Source organism: Morus notabilis, unplaced genomic scaffold (genome assembly GCF_000414095.1).
Source record: "Morus notabilis unplaced genomic scaffold, ASM41409v2 Scaffold155, whole genome shotgun sequence".
Taxonomy (NCBI): domain Eukaryota; kingdom Viridiplantae; phylum Streptophyta; class Magnoliopsida; order Rosales; family Moraceae; genus Morus; species Morus notabilis.
In genome coordinates this window covers 500343-512297 of record NW_010361021.1, presented here as the reverse complement: position 1 = coordinate 512297, position 11955 = coordinate 500343, and the positions used below count along the sequence as shown (strand labels likewise).

Below are 11955 nucleotides of genomic sequence, written 5' to 3'. Positions count from 1 at the left end.
ACTCAAATTCTAAACTCGAATCAGCGAAGTAAACGGAGTCTAATCATTAAAAATTTAATTCAAAGGTTAAAAGTTAAAATTCCACTTATGGTTTTTTTTTTTTAGGGTTCGACGGTCGGTTGTCTTTTATTTTCCTCTAGTAATGAAGTCGTTGTACTATAAACGCTGCAACAGCCATGTCCACCACACCCACAATCAACTCTGTTTTTTAATCAGATTTGCATCTAATTGTGTTGGCTTAAAAAAAAAAAAAAAACGCATTTTATCAATTTCCCTCATCTCTCCTCCTCTAGAAAATCTGTAGTGTTGTAAACTTGATTTAGGGTTTTCGATCTCATTAGGAATTTTTTTTGTTTTTTTTTTTTTGGGTAAGACAAAACTTCTTTCAAAATCCAAAGGGAAGACAAAGCACAAACAGAGAAAAAACAATTGTGCTAGACCAACATATTTCCTTAAGAAACCGGTAAATATATCTGCTAAAGAATCATACAGCTTGAAAAAAAAAAAAAAAAACAAAGAAGTTTACGAGGGTCCATTTAAGAAAGGTATTTGAATTATAATTTTGATTTTTAGTCAAATTTTTTATAAGAGAATTATTGGCGGGATTTTTTTGATCCAAATTCTTTGTAAGAAAAAAAAAACATTATAGCAAAATTATGAATTGAGTTTTGAGTATTTGTAAATTACTCCGAAATGATCCGCACAGTGAGGGAAGGTACTGGACTAGTCACTAAAAGCTAAGGAAGAAAGGATATATAATGGTACAATAAAAACCCAAAATAGAATAAGGGTTCGTTTAATTCGTTAATACGAATTTTTAATTTAAGTTGAGATGTGATTTTATATAAGTGATTTTTATTGTAGCAACAAAGTTAGATATAACTGTTTTTAAGAATTTTTTACTATAATAAAACTCGAATTCTAAACAATGTATAGGCCCAAAGTTTTTTTCTTTTTCTTTCTTTCCGGTGAACAAGTTTAATTTTTTCTTTTTCTTTCTTTCTTTCTTTCCGGTGAACAAGTTTTTTTTCTTTTTCTTTCTTTCCGGTGATGTGCCTACGGCAGTTCTCTTGGGAAGTCCTCACCACGTTCTCTCTGGTATCAACTCAGTTATTTCTTGTTCTAGAGAAAGCCCGAAGAAGAGGAATGCTCTGACTCAAACCCAAATGGGTGTGTGTGTTTTTTTTTTTTTTTTTTTTTTAGTTGGGGTAAAACCATAAAAGCACCAATCGATAAGTACTTGTCCTTACACGTGACTTTTCACCGTTCTCATCTGCTTCCTAAAATTCGAGTTACTAATTTTACGTGAATTATAGCATTTTTATTTTTTTTATAGGACTTGGTTACAGTCTCTCAGTTTAAAAATGTCTGGACTTGTCTTATAATAAGGGTCTATTTAGTGCATTGATGTGAGAGTTTTTGACTGTAGTAAAAAAGTTAGATGTAACTGTTTTTGAAAGCTTTTAATTGTAACAAAACTCAAATTCTAAACTCGAATCGGTGAAATAAACGTAACCTAAATGTTGTCATCAGGAAAGACACTCTCAAAGGTTACAGAAGCGGGAGAAGCATTGGTGCTCTATGGGGTATGGATTCCTAAGGTGGTTGTTCTACGTAATGGTGTTGGTGAGGACGTGAGAAGAGTGAGCTCCCTCACGCAGCAACTCATGGTTTGGATGCTTTGCATTGTCATGCATGTCCTTCAGGGTATGCATATTTGATTACCTTGTGTATATTTGTACTTTCTTTTTTTATGTGTGTATATATAGTATATAAATATGAAAGATAATGAGTATTCGTTAAGCATCCACTTGGTTTAGACACGTCGGAGATTGGTCTTATTTATTTTATATTAATGTGGAAAACAAAATGGCAAAACCATGTAGTGTTTAATACTTAAGGACGTTTGGTTGATGGATTCAGAATCATGATTCAAAACTATTTTTAATTTACGTGTATTTTTTATGAGAGAAAATACTTTAGTGAACCACGAACCATGATGCGAACCATGACACGAATTCTCCAATCAAACGTTTAATGAAATCAAAAGGTGAGTCATAGTTTAATAGGTATCTTTATGTGGCATACCTGTGTTTGCCAAGATATCTTATAGGCCTCGTTTATTTTACCAATTTGAGTTTTTAATTTCAATTTTATTACAGTTAAAAACTTTCATAAAAAGTTACAATTAACTTTTTTGTTACAGTTATCTTAATTTAAATTAAAAATTTAAATAAGTAAATTGAACGAGACCTAGATTGTTTCTTTTAGTCAGGTAAGGCTCTAAGATTTCTCAATGACTCTTTTAAATTATCTATTTAATGAGATTGATTGATGACAACTGTATTTTATTTATCTGGTGTTGTACTTTTATCTGGATTTTAAATATTATTATTGTGATATTTTATTGAGACTTTTTAAGTAAAAGTCCAATGAGCATTTAAAATTTGAATTTTACTTTCTTTGACTCTTCTCTTTTATTTCACTTAAATTGCTTGGGGTCGTTATACCAAACTTCCTATTGAACTTTACTTTCATTTTCATCTCCACTTGCCAATTACTATAGATGATATTCAGAAATACATTCATACTTAATTAATTTCTCAATAATGTAGGCGCAGCGTGACTTAAATAAGGCGAAATTTGACATCATAGGTTTGGGGGGCATTATTGTTGTTTATTGTTTATATATATATATATATATATATATATATATATATATCTATTTAAAATTCAGTATTCACGCTATTAACACTATAGCTTACCGGATAACAAGCTGAATACCAGTTACTTTAACCCAAATGAACCGAAAGTCTTCTGCACAAACGTCACATTCTATATTTGAACAAAAAGCTAGATGAACGCTCTATATAATACACACATTTTACACCTTCAAATATAATCCAAAACCAAAAGGCATAACATGGCTTTTGCAAACAATACCCAGAAATTATACCTTGGCACCATCACCTTCCTAGTCACGGTGCTAAGTCTACATATTCTTAATCATAATGTCGCCGCACTGGTAAATGTTCTATATATCCTGTAATTTTTTTTTAAAAAAAAATGTATTGAGAATTGAAAATCATATTAATCCAAATCTGACGGTTTAAAGGAGCTCTACCGGTAGAATTCTCAACGTAAATTAGTGTTCACTACTAAGTTTTTTCTTTTCATGAATATGATTTTGCAGTGGCTAAACCACGGGAGTGACATAACCAACGACAGGAAAGCAGATGGGGAGGCGCTGATCAGCCCAAGGACGGCGTCGAGGCTGCGTTTGCGGTGGAAGTTCCTCGCCGGCAGAGACATAACCGCGACACCGGCTATAGCCAACGGAGTGGCCTATTTCCCGTCGTGGGATGGAAATCTATACGCGGTGAACGCCTTTAATGGTCGGTTGATATGGAAGAGGAATCTTAACGAGCTAACGGGACTTAATGGCACCGGAATCATCGTGAATGTGAATGTGACGGTTTCGAGAACAACCCCGGCAATAGCCGGTGACCGCTTGATCGTCGGAATTTATGGACCTGCTCTTGTGATCGCGGTCTCACGTCTTGATGGGAGGCTTTTGTGGTCGACGCTACTTGACCCTCGTCCTCGTGCCCTAATCACGGCCTCTGGAACTGCTTACTTGGGGTCCGTCAATAACTCTAGCTATCTATATTCTTGAATTTTATCAACTACTTAAAGAAAGTTAAAACTATAATTTATATCCCTTCTATTTTATTTTCAAGAAACCGTTTCAACATTACTCAGTGTCTCAAAAATGTTTTGTACATGAAGAAAGGTTTTCATTTCTTTCCCTCACTCGTTTTTTCCCCTTTAAAAATGACCTTTATTTTTCCTTTATCTTAAAAATAATAATAATAAAATAAATAAAAAAGCCACCATCTTTTTTTTCCCCTTAAAGATTAAAGATAAAAATGATTGTCTCATGTCATGCAGAACACGAGAATTGCATCATAAACGCATACACCAAAGTTTGCTTATGTTACTATAGTCATCTAATGAAATTTCATAAAACTCCACATTTTTGTCCTTTACAACAAAGTTTGCTTTTTTTTTGTTCTTTTTTGGATTAACGGGTCCTTTTTCATTTTTGCACTGTATAACTACAAAACGAAGGGTCCTGATTAAAATCTTGTATTTTCTCAGGGATTTCTACGTTGGGGTTTCATCACTGGAAGTAGTGTTACCAGCCGACCAATGCTGCACATTCCGTGGCAGCTTGGTAAAGCTAGACGTTAGGACCGGCAGAGTTCTGTGGCAGACTTACACACTCCCCGACAACGGTGGTAAGCGGGGAGGTTATGCTGGAGCCGCCATATGGGGAAGCAGCCCCGCCATCGATGTGAGGAGGCAGCATGTTTACGTGGGAACTGGTCAGCTCTACACGGCTCCAGCTGAGGTCCTCAGATGCCAAGAGGAGCAGAACAACCAACCTGGAAAGCCAACTCACCCTGATCAGTGCATTGGACCAAACATCCACTACAATTCCATTCTCGCTTTTGATATCGATACTGGGGGGATTGTTTGGTCCAGGCAGTTGGGAGGCTATGATGTCTTTTATTTTGTGTGTTTGGTTCCCAACAACCCTGACTGTCCTCCTGGACCTAATCTTGACGCCGATTTCGGGGAGGCACCCATGCTGCTCACCATTAATCCGAACGGAACACGCCGAGTCGACGTCGCCGTTGCTGTCCAGAAAAGTGGGTTTGCTTGGGCTCTGGACCGTGACAATGGTGACATTGTTTGGTTTAAGGTAAAAATTTCACTCATATTTGCAACGCGTCATTATTTTGAAAAAATTGCTGCTGCGACAATTTTTGAAAGTGAAATTAGCAAAACGGTTTTATTATTATTTTTTTTTTCATTTCTACACCAAGGGCCTCAATAAAATGCTCAATGTAAAGAGCGCATTTATTTTGCAAATAAAACTTCAAAAACAAAAAACATTTTACAAACAAGTATTTCTTTTAAACGCAAAATTCAACATATATTTTCATCCAATTCTAAGAAGTTATATTATAACTCGATTTTTGAAAGCACACACGGTTTATAGGTATTTCCTAACAAGTCTCATCTCTGACCTTTAAAAAAAGAAAAAAAAAAAAAAAAAAAAAAAAAAGCCTTTTTTTTAAATGCCAATGTTAGTGGTGAAATATGTACTAATTTATTGTATGTTTGCTAATATTAGTTGAATTTTGTAGTTGGCAGGACCAGGTAGCTTGGAGGGAGGAGGCATCTGGGGTGCAGCCACGGATGGGAGAAGGGTCTACACAAACATAGTCAACGCCGATAAGAAGCCTTTCGTCCTTGCCCCATCTAATCGGACGGCCACCTCAGGCGGATGGGTGGCTCTTGATGCAAATACTGGGAGAATCTTGTGGACCACGGCTGATCCAGCCAACGACACCGCCCATGGGCCGGTCACTGTGGCCAACGGTGTCGTCTTTGCTGGGTCAGTAGCTCCTAGTGGTCCAGTCTATGCCATGGACGGTGAAACCGGAAAGATTCTATGGTCAGCAAACACAGGTGCCACTGTTTATGGGGGTGCTTCAGTAGGCTATGGATGCATGTTTATAGGGAGTGGATACAGCGTTAGTCTCGCAAGGTTCCACCCTACTTGGACTCCCGGAACTTCTCTCTTTGCTTACTGCGTTCTATGAAAGATATCCTATATGTGTGATAATTGAAAACGCATTAAAGAAGTAAAATAAAAGTTATGAAATAATATTATCTTAGTGGAATCATTATTTGGAATTTTCTCTCGGTGCTTCTTAGTCTTGTCATTCAAACCAGCAACCAAACTAGCTCGGATGTTTGTGATAACAAAATCCAAGGATTTAAAAACTTCCAAGTATCAAAAGACAAACGGAATAGAAGTGAAGCCTTCTGAGATTTGTGTAAAGTTAAAATTTGATGAGACTGAAAGCTTAAAATTATACAGCTCAAGCCTAAAGTCCAAGCACTAAGACCTGTAAGAATGTACCACTACCTAAACAAACAATAGAGAGGAACATGCTAAAACCAATTACAAAAACAAACCAGTTTTTCACCTAAAAACAAGGATAACATGAAGAAAACCTGCAGCCATGCAACTCGAGCTATTTTCCCATGAACGGTTTGCTGTGCAAAGTCACCTTCTCCACTCAGCTTGGATCAGCTTATCTGAAATGAGCACAACCCAAAAGTATGGACCATCAGAGAACACTTAAAGTGCCAAATTCAATAAATTTACTCAAATCTATGAGTAGCCTTCTACTGACTCCACAGCTCGCACTAAAAAATTTAGTTGGAGAACATCAGAAACTAATCTCAATTTTTCACCAACCAAATTGATAGTGAATAAGTAAAAGCTGGAGAACAACAGAATATATTACATTTGAAATCAGCTAGAGTTTCTTCTAATACAAGGAGAAAAATAGACAATTTGACCAAACAAGGGTAGAATACGAGAACAATTTCTTAGAGCCACAGAAGAGAACAAAACTTCAATAACAACTCATCCTAAACTTCTCCACATTATAACAGATTGAGCTTATACACTACTTATGCATGTTCCTGAATATAGATAAAATTTCCTATAGAATGGATAGCTGGAATTGAATTTGGGAGCACCATTTCTCGTATGTAGAGCTGAAGATTTTCTATGCCGAAACAAAAGCACATGGCATCTACTCATTAATATGCATGGAATTGTTTCAGCCCCTCAGTTTAAAACTCAGGCAAGACCAGGAAGCGTTTAATGCTTTTGGAAGACATTCAGAGTACCAGTTATCAGAACAGATTAAATAAAGGTGAAATACCAGACATATAACAAAACCCCGAATGATAATGCATGTGGAGAAATTCTCAAGTTCACAACTTACCACCACCATCTCTAGATGATGATAAAGATCTGTCGCCTCGGATCGCTCCTCTGCCAGTTGCTTGAACCAACTTGTGTGCTCGTGGGGAAAGGGAACTTAACATGCTGTTAGTGGACGAGGACAAAGAATGCCGTCTCAGTAAAACATTCTTCTCAACTGCATCCCGGGAAAATCGTGGGGAGCCTTGTCCTCTCAGCTTAGCTTTTGCAGATTCAGTTGGTGCCATATAGCTTGGTAATTTAGGTGTGTTTTGTGAACCATTCTCTTGAGGCTCAAACTTTGCAGGTAAAGAAGCTCTTCTTTGGCTGGTTTTTGGGTTATCATTGAGCACAGAATCATCCTTGCTGCCTAACTGCTGATTCAATTCTTGAATATCTTCCGTTTTACCAATGTTCTCCATAGGTTGCAAATCAAGAGGCGATTGGCAATCTAACTTACCAACAGAATTATCAGCGTTATCCAATTCCATGTCCTTCTCGATATCAGATTGCTTTGGTGATGCCACGGGAATGTCTTTCGACTTCTCAGCAGAATCATTAGCACCCTGCTCTGAAATAGCAGGAGCAGCAGCACCTAATGGCTTCCTCATTCTGTGTTTCGGTTTCCCAATATCAACTTCTGATCGATCAGAAACCTCTTTTGTGGGATCAGGAGTTTTTCTTGAACTGCGCTTAATCTTCTCAATCTCAATCGGAGAACGTTCATGAGCAGAATTTACTGGTTGACTAGAAACTTTTTTTGAGTTACGTTTACCCTTTTCAGAATCTAAAGTGGAGCATGCTGATCCATTTTCGGCATTTGCACCAGACATCCTTCGGACACTTTTTTTTGACTTGTCTTCCCCACTTCTACGTGATTTTGAATCAGGATTTTTCTTCGGCTCGGAAAGGGGTTCCCAGAAATGTGATCTGCTCCAGCGTTCAAGCCACAGGGAGGCAGAGTTGGGTTCTCCTGAACCATACTGTAGACGCAGAGGAATTGCAGTAGGCAATGAAGCAAGAAGCTGAAAGGGACGGGGAGATCAAAAAGAAGAGAAGATGAGTAAATCCAAAGGTGGATAACCAATTTAATGAAGCAGGTGTATCCAAGAGGACATATTAAAGAAGAAAAAAACAAAATAAAACAAAACCAACCCACTAAAGCAAACCTCACCTTGAAAACAAAAATCTTTTTGGACAGCCTCCTGAATTTAGTAGCTGCACTTACTTTGGAGTCCTGATACATTAAAAAAATGTAAAATAATTTTCTTAAAAGAATTTTAAAAAAAAAGCACGACTACTCATGCATGGAATGGGACAGTAAGCAGTTTAAGATGTAGCGGGATGCAGAAACCAGAGACTTATGTTAACCATCGAAATCCAACACTATAAATAATAAAAAACTCAGCAAATACTTCTACTTGCATACTCAATCATGCTAATTTAGGCATATTATCACTCGATTATATTAGCCATTTGTGTATAAATATAGACAAAACAAAACGGTTGAACCGATAAATAATTAAAATGTTCACATTTGCACTTGGTAAGAAAGTAAAAGAAAACAGACTGCGGATCATTGAATGACAAATTTAACAAGATAACCTGTAATCTGCAAAATGCACATGGTTTCTAACATCAGAAATTCTAACCTTGCGAGCACGAACTATTGCCTGGAACTTAACAATTCCCTTCACACAGCACAACGTAGATACCGCCTGTCTTCTAACCAAGTGACCACGGACATGTGATTGCAACATTATGATGCACTTAAGTGTCTGGAATTCCCGGCGAGCCTTCAAGACATTAATACAGTACAAGTAATACTCTTAGGAACAAACTATTAATCAAATTTCATTCACTAGAGACACGGCTTAGGTGGATCTAAAGAAATTACATTGTCACAATGCTTTAAACAGAATCGTGCCTTTAGCGTTGAGCATGTATATAAATAGCAGAAAGTGTTATAAACTAAAGTTTTCACACTATAATTTTGGTGCTAGCTGTGATCTCTTCCATATAATAGTGCCACTAGCAAATAAAAGCACAAAATACGAGATATAATCAAGTGGAACTAGCAGGAAATTCCAAAAAACAGAATACTTTAGAACTATTAAAAAAAATAGAAAGAGAGGGAGAAATATGTCAATACCACATAGCCCCTGAAAGCAGCCTGTGCCTTTGTAGCAGCTTGCTCTAGCCTAATTCTCTCAGGGTCTTCAGCTGACACTGCAGCAGCTTGTGTAGTAGAGCCACCTTCTTTTACATTTGAAAGAACAACTTCCTCACTTTGTAATTTGGAAACCACCTCGTTATCCGAGTCAATTTCATTACCGGTAATAGTTCCAACAATTGGCGGTGAAATGATTGGAGCTTCCGAAGTTACATTAGATAACTTAGAAGAGACCAATTGCTCCCCTTTGTTTGAAGGTTTCTTTGCAAAAGATCAGAAAGAATGCCAATTAGAAAGACAAAAACTTATTTATTTATTCTTTTTTTTTTATACAAGACGGGATTGAACCTGCAACCCCCCAATGCCACTAGACCAAGAGGTCTTAGGCAGAAAGACAAAAACTTATACTTTAGTAACAATCAGTAAGTCATACAAAGCCCTGCTTCTACAAGATGGATCATGGAAGTCAAGTTTATCAAAGTAGGGTGACATGTGAATTGAACTTTTCAGTCAAACCCACCTCTAGTTTCTTTATAGTTTATTTCCATTAGAAATTAGATAGATGTCATTCAAAGAAGGCATTACCACCACATAAGATATCCCATGTCATGTAGGACCAAGATAGAAGACATAGAATCTAAATAGAAGAATGGAATAGTGAACTAGAATATATATATATATATATATATATATATAGAGAGAGAGAGAGAGAGAGAGAGAGAGAGAGGATTCTAGAAACAGAACAAAAACTCGAAGAAGTTAAAAATAGGGACACCAATAATCTCAAAATTCATTTATCGAATTTAACTCTAAATTGAAGTTATAAACTATCATATTTATAGGCAACCAAATAACAAAATAAAAACTAAACCAAAATAAAACAAGGACACTTGATAATGGTAAACTAAGCCTAACAACAGATGTCCCTTTTCTCTCTCCCTCACTTTTTATTATCTCTCCTTCTTTTACAATGCCAAAAATGTCTAACTAGTAACTATGCAATTAAAGAAGTGAGTTAGATATGCATATGCGAAGCTCATTTCCAGTACTTTTATTCACTTTAAGCAATACCTCCTAATAAAGGTAATAATTTTGCACATAAATTCGAAAATAAAACTTGTTATACCAATGTAAAGTAGAGAGATTTCAAGACTTTGGGGAAAAAAAAAAAAAGAAACTAACCAGTACTTCTCTTCCTTTAGAAAGATTTGACTTTGATGATTTCTTCCCAAGAAGAAGGTTCTTAAACCATTTTCCCGGAGTTTTTCCCATGGCATGAAGTTGAAGCTCAATATCCTAGAAACCCAAAAATTCAAATCAGATAAAAACACCAAAGCCGTTCATGAGAATATTAATTGGTACATAAAAATGCCAACTTTACCTGCTTAAGTACAGCAAAAAACGAAAAATTACACAATGTCCTCTTTAAGAAGAAAATGCAGGTCTTCAAATGGGTTCAAAACAGAAACCCAAATGCCAAAGTGATTTCGAACATCTGAAATCACAAAACCCATTTCAAGTTTTCCTCAAAACAACAGAAAGCAAAAAGATCCGCTGTTATTAGAACCAAATGTGAACTTAGCTAAACATATCAACCTAAAAACATTAGACCCAAAAACTCGAACATAATGGGAAAAAAAAAAAGAAAAAACTTACTAGATCCAAAGATGAACAAGCAAAGGGGAAAAAAAAAACTACGAACTTGAAGAAGTCGCAAAAGAAATAATGGAAGCCGGCAAGAGAAGAGTGGAAAACAACAAAAGAGAAACAGAGAGAGAATAAAATAAGGAGAAAATAAATAAAGAATAAAATAAAATAAAGAAATGGAGATACCTTCAACGAGGAAGAGAAGAGCGTGAAGATTTTTTTTTTTTTTTTTTTTTGTGGAGAAAGCTTTGGTCTGCTACTCTAGACTGACTAGTACGGATAAAGCACCTGAAAATTTTGGTAAAAAAAGGAATCTTTGTATTTATTGAAACCTTTTTTTTCTCGTCCTCCATTTATGGGGAAATGGATTATTAGTGTTAGAATATTATTTGTCTAGGATGTCATAAAAACGACGTCGTTTTGAGTCTAGTCCCTCGCGTTACCTCGGGAACTAAATAAGAGCCCACACTGATGTGGTTGGTCTCCGAGTGTCCCTAGAGCCGGTTTTTGGTGAATTTGGTTGGGTTTTGCCGGATAATGATAGTGATAACGAAATAAAGAATTCTTTTTTAATAATTTCCGTAAAAGAAAAGACTTCTTTTTCAAGAAAAACTGTTTGAAAAATAAAGGAAAGAAAAGGATAGCTGCCAAACCGACAAAGCAAGATCAAATTTCTTTTAGTGCCCTGTGTAGAGGGTAAATTCCATCATCAATTTGTTTCAATGTCAATAATGCAAAAAATATGTAAAAAGACGAGAAAACATTGATGGTTTACGGTGTTTTTTTCTCATAAAAAATTAAAATTTTAAAAATTAAAATTATGAATTATGATTCTGGATACATAAATTAAACGTCTCATAAATTTATAATGGTTCATTGAATGGAGATGGTTATATCCATCGTAGATCCTATTGATGCTTGTAGTATTAGAACTTTGGACGTGTCGCGTGTGACTGCCCGAAAAAATTAATTTTGAGCTCGACGCTCGAGCTTGCCCGCCTGAATTTTTTAGGCCGCCCGCAAGGCCCATGGACGGACCGCAGGCCTGGTTTTGGTTGCCCGAACCCAGTCAGGCAACCCGAGCCCGCCCAAGAAGCCCGAATATTATATTATATATAATATTATTTCCCACACACACGTCAACGATTAGATCAATGCCAATTGTCCATCACAATTTAAGTAAATAAGCCACACACCCAAATCCAACCCACTGTCCCTTAGTAGACAGCTAGCTTTCAATTTTCAACCACATTTCGACTCTCAATTTTAGAGCTTAGCA

At 36.3% G+C, this 11955-nt stretch overlaps 2 protein-coding genes across 3 annotated transcripts; one reads left to right on the top strand and one right to left on the bottom strand.

The window, feature by feature from the left end:
* The first annotated feature begins 2923 nt into the window (after positions 1-2923).
* LOC21403970 (polyvinylalcohol dehydrogenase) lies at positions 2924-5675 on the top strand. The gene is made up of 4 exons (XM_024165587.1): positions 2924-3025; positions 3194-3642; positions 4162-4768; positions 5217-5675. Exons 1-4 carry the CDS (start codon positions 2924-2926, stop codon positions 5673-5675), a joined length of 1617 nt encoding a protein of 538 aa, XP_024021355.1.
* A 105-nt stretch (positions 5676-5780) lies between these two features.
* Positions 5781-10985, bottom strand: LOC21403969 (protein IQ-DOMAIN 31). 2 transcript variants are annotated; one of them, XM_024165593.1, is made up of 8 exons: positions 10863-10985; positions 10411-10524; positions 10212-10325; positions 9009-9290; positions 8509-8652; positions 8031-8093; positions 6879-7881; positions 5781-6177 (listed from the first exon to the last, which is right to left on the bottom strand). In XM_024165593.1, exons 3-8 carry the CDS (start codon positions 10299-10301, stop codon positions 6146-6148), a joined length of 1614 nt encoding a protein of 537 aa, XP_024021361.1. In that variant the 5' UTR covers positions 10302-10325; positions 10411-10524; positions 10863-10985; the 3' UTR covers positions 5781-6145. The 2 variants fall into 2 exon arrangements, with proteins under 2 accessions (XP_024021361.1, XP_024021362.1); XM_024165594.1 differs by lacking the exon at positions 10863-10985 and adding an exon at positions 10686-10749.
* Positions 10986-11955: the final 970 nt, after the last annotated feature.